The sequence below is a fragment of the Poecilia formosa genome, unplaced genomic scaffold, assembly GCF_000485575.1.
Source record: "Poecilia formosa unplaced genomic scaffold, Poecilia_formosa-5.1.2 Scaffold532, whole genome shotgun sequence".
NCBI lineage: Eukaryota > Metazoa > Chordata > Actinopteri > Cyprinodontiformes > Poeciliidae > Poecilia > Poecilia formosa.
The window spans coordinates 297225-302068 of record NW_006800471.1 but is presented as its reverse complement, the minus strand read 5'-3'; the positions used below and the strand labels follow the sequence as shown (position 1 = coordinate 302068).

The following is a 4844-nucleotide window of genomic DNA, read 5'->3' as shown; positions in this document are numbered from 1 at the left end:
CAAAAGACAGATGCTGAGAACTGGGACACACTTTGCACCAGTGATGGGAATTTCGGCTTGTTCCAGAGTCGGCTCTTGTGGCGCTTCTCCCAAAAATAGAGCTGGTTCTTTCAGCTCCAAAACTGCTCTAATATCATAATCACCTGCAGACCCATGTATTGATTTATTTTGGCAAGTAGGAATATTTTATCTAATAAATCCTTTTCTTCCCTATATGAGAAGTCTTATACTTTCTTAATTTTATGTATTTGTTCCATTAAGAAAACAGACAATCTTACTTTTGTATATTAATCAAACCTTATATATTTGACAAAAACAAATGAACTAAAGTAAGGTAACTTTTGTACATGCCACTTTTGAAATGCAACAACATTTAAACAGTATTTGTTCAATTAAGTGTTTTTTTGTTTTTTTGATGGTGAAAAGTTCTAGGTATAAGGATAGTTTTACAAGGTCCTGTAAAACTGATCAAACTGACAGAATCACTGCTTGGGGTCAATATGAGCCAACAGACAGCTTCTTTTCTTCCTGCTGTGTTAGGGAATACTTCACTGTATTTATGTCTTCATCTTCTAATGGCTTTTATCCTTTGTCTTTTTTTAAAGGTATCAGATCCACACAGGCCTGCAACATTCTATCATTCGAGCCACCCAGCCTAACTGCCTACCCTTGGAGAATATCACTCTTCCCCAGAAGCTCAAAGAAGCAGGCTACTCCACCCACATGGTGGGGAAGTGGCACCTGGGCTTTTACAAACGTGGCTGCCTTCCCACCCAACGAGGTTTCGACACTTTCTTCGGATCCCTGCTTGGAAGCGGCGATTACTACAGCCACTACAAATGCGAAGGCCCCGGCATGTGCGGATATGATCTGTACGAAGGGGAAGAGGCCGCTTGGGAACAGGACCGTGGTTTGTACTCTACTGTGATGTTCACTCGAAAGGCTGTCAGCATCTTGGCCAATCACGATCCCCACAAGCAACCCTTATTTCTTTACTTGGCCTATCAGGCGGTTCATTCCCCGCTACAAGTTCCTGCTCGCTATCTCGAGCGGTACAAGGGAATTCCAAACCCACATCGCCGAAAATATGCCGCTATGGTTTCCTGTCTTGATGAAGCCATTCACAACCTGACCTTAGCCCTGAAACACTTTGGTTATTATGACAACACAGTTATAGTGTACTCCACAGACAATGGGGGTCAGCCATTAGCTGGTGGAAGTAACTGGCCCTTGAGGGGGAGTAAAGCCACCTACTGGGAGGGGGGCATTAGGGGAGTAGGTTTTGTTCACAGTCCCCTGTTAATCAAAAAAGGGTCAAAATGTCAAACATTGGTCCACATAACTGACTGGTTTCCTACTCTGGTGACTCTTGGGGGAGGCACCTTAGATGAAGATCAAAACCTAGATGGATACGACGTCTGGGAAGCTATTAGTGAAGGTCGTCCATCACCTCGCCTAGACATTTTACATAACATCGACCCAATTTACATTAAAGCCAAGAATGGCTCTTGGAAGGCGGGATATGGATTGTGGAACACTGCTGTCCAAGCTGCGCTCCGAGTTGGCCACTGGAAGCTACTGACGGGTGTGCCAGGCTACAGCGACTGGGTGCCACCACAGACGTTCTCCAACCAACGACTAACCACTCGCCACCATAATGAACGTGTGCGTTGGGACAGGGGTAAATCCATCTGGCTGTTCAACATCACAGCTGATCCCTATGAGCGAGTAGACTTGTCTCAGCAATACCCACACATAGTAAAGAAGATGCTGATGCGGCTAGTCCAGTACAACAAGACGGCTGTGCCAGTGCGCTACCCTGCAAAGGACCTGCGCTCCAACCCGCAGTACAACGGAGGAGTATGGGGACCTTGGTACAAGGATGAGAAGCAGGAGCGGAACGAGGAGGAGGAGAGATATAATAACTTGTTTATAAACCATTTTGGTAAAAGAAGGTGGAAAAATAAATCAAGGAATATAAAGTTAAAACGCAAAGCAGAACATTAGCTTAAAGGATTCATGAAGAAACCTCAGATTGCCTTTACTCAGGTATTAACACTTCTTGTTTTAGAACATTTTAACTCCAGGCAGTCTAAACTGGACTCCACTAAACACTACGGTGAGAAAGTGTTTAAAGATTTCTTCTGTTTTAGTTTTTTTTCTGACTTAAAAATTTCAGATCAAACATTTTAATACCACACAGAAGTAACTTGATTAAACAGAATAGGCAATTTTCAAATAATTATTTAATTTCAGAGAAAAAGCAAACCAAACCTGACTAAAGATATGTTTCCATCAAGGTTTTTTTTTTTTTTTTGCAATTTGAAGTATCACATTAGAAAAGGTTGATGGAAATGGCAAAATTTTAAATAATTTCCTCAATTTCAGAAAAAAAGGTTTTTTTTATGTTTGTTTGAGATGGTTTTTGGCTTTTCCAAAAAGAGTTGATGTGTAAAAGACAGAAGCACATTTGCTTGATGAGTTCTGAAGTAGTAAGCGTCACCATCCGCTGAAGGGTCTGTCCTTACCAGAGGCATGAAACAAGTAAAATGTCAAAATCCAAACCTCCAGCTCGGAGGGAAGGACTCTCCATTTTTCTGAGATGTGTGGTTGATGCTAGTTAGCAACCTCTACATCTTGTTTATTACAGCCATGTGTAGCGTCAACATCATGCTTTGCGGTTGAGTCACTGCAAACCAGTAGATGGAAACACATTTAATTTTCTTTGACTTTTTTGCAGCATTTTAAAAGTTTGCATGACATCTGGATGGATGTGACAAAAAATAATTACCCTCCAAACTTAATGACAGGTTGTGATGGTAACAACTGCCACTTTATGCTTTTCCTCCATAGAACCATGTTGCTTTGGACAGTTTTTCCTTTTATAAACAAAATTATAATTTATTTACTTAGGTTATATTTGCCTCATATGTGTTCAATGACACCAAATATACAATTGTAACAAAATAAATAAAAAACAGAAGAACTCTGTAAGAGAGTAGATTCTTTTTCACAACACTACATAGTGTGTAAGATGTGCTGATGGAGCTTTCGGGATGCCTGATGGTGACTTGTTCCGACACTGATGCCATGTCTAGACAGTGGAGTATTTTTTTTTATTTTTTATTTTTTACAAGAATCTATTGCATGACTGAACTGTTGTCACTTTTACATTCATGTTTCACTTATAGTAGAAAATACAACTTTTTTTTTTACTGTTGCCATAAATTTGATGGTAATGAAGTAAGACCCAGTCCTATCATGTTTTGTTCTTTGTGGTGCTATACTGTCGTGCTAGCTGATTTAGGAGTTATGTCATGTTTGTGTTCAAATATGTTGCTTGTTATATGCATACTTTGTACTTTAGAACGATAATGTTTGTTCTACTAGTTAGAAGTCTGGTCAGGCACCGGGCCAACCTGAATCTAATTCGAGCAGCAAAATAAAGTCTTGGGCATTTAGCTTTTTGTCTTTACTATCTTTCAACCTATGTTTGATTAGTTTATTGCAGCCAGATGTTCTTCATTCTGTTTAAAAAGGAATACTTTTGTGGAAAATATGTAACAAAAGTTACCACAAGACTATTGAGCACATAAATGTCAAATTCAGTATCCTTGGGGCTTAACTGTGATAAAGTGTTTGTTTTCTTCCACATAGACTTTAATATTGCCTTTTATTTTCTATTATGACATGTTAAACAGTAACATGTCATAACATGTCATAACTGTAAATCTTGCAGTTCATGTAAAAGAAGGAATGGAGCTAATTATATGGAACGATCACAAATTTCAAACTGAAAAGCATATTACTTAGCATCCATGTCAACAAAGGCCGATCATTTACACCCAAGATATGCTTTTTGCTAGAGAATAATTAACAGGTCAACTACCTTGTTTGATGATGGCTTCGGTGTACTTGAATTAGAACATTTGTGTGTCACCTGCTGTAGGGTTCTGGTACTGTCTGAAGGATTACAGTACTTGGGAACAGGCTGAACAGCTGTGGGGCTTCCCCTTGGTCTGAGAGCCAAACTGCATACCACATCTTTTCCATCCACTCAAACTGGGATCCCCCAGATAATGATTTTTCCTTTGTGCCAAGTAATGACTTCAGCCAACTCGTACTCTGCCTAAGCATTTAGTCAGAACATGTTTAACAATGTTACTATAAATTAAAACAGTAATGGTTCATTTTTAGTTGAAAAATTAAAGTTAAAGGAAAACATGAGATTCTTTCTAACTTGGGCTCTCTGGAGAGGTTTGTAGCACGTTGTGTCTTTCATTCCGTAGCTACACCTATTTTCAATCAAGACACCACTTAAACAGAACCTGCATGACAAAGTCAAGGGTACCAAAAGATTATCAAAAGCAAGACATCATGCTGAGACGTTGAGAAATTCAGGAACAAATAAGACAGAAAAGTAACTGACCATCAGTCAGGAAAGGATTACCAATCTATTTTGAAGTCTTTGGGACTCGACTGAACCCACACGATTAAAACATTGAAGAGTGTTGTAGGTTCCCAGGAGCCACCGGCCAGCTAAAATTATCCCAAGAGGTCAGTAAAGACCCCACAACAGCAACCAAAGCACTGCAGGCCTCTCTTGCCTCAATTAAGGCCAAAGGTCATGTCTCCACCATTAGTGGAAGCATGAATTCTGCTGTCAACCAAAACATCCTGTTGGTGACCTGAAGCTGAAACCAACTTGTTCTCTACAACAGGATAATGATCCAAAACATTATCCTGTTGTCGCTTTCGAGACATCACGTGATTCTGCCCAAAAAAAAAAAATGTTCCAACAAAACCAGGAAGTTCTGTGTGAATAACAGCAAGTCAGTTTATTC

The 4844-nt window shown here is 39.7% G+C and overlaps 1 protein-coding gene across 1 annotated transcript in view; it reads left to right on the top strand.

The window, feature by feature from the left end:
• Positions 1–3461, top strand: part of arsj (arylsulfatase family, member J) — a 21780-nt gene extending 18319 nt beyond the window's left edge. Inside the window, exon 2 of the mRNA XM_007540326.2 lies at positions 606–3461. Within this exon, the coding sequence (XP_007540388.1) occupies positions 606–2007 (1402 nt within the window). The 3' untranslated portion in view covers positions 2008–3461. The remainder of the gene's footprint in view (positions 1–605) is intronic.
• The last annotated feature ends 1383 nt before the right edge of the window (positions 3462–4844 follow it).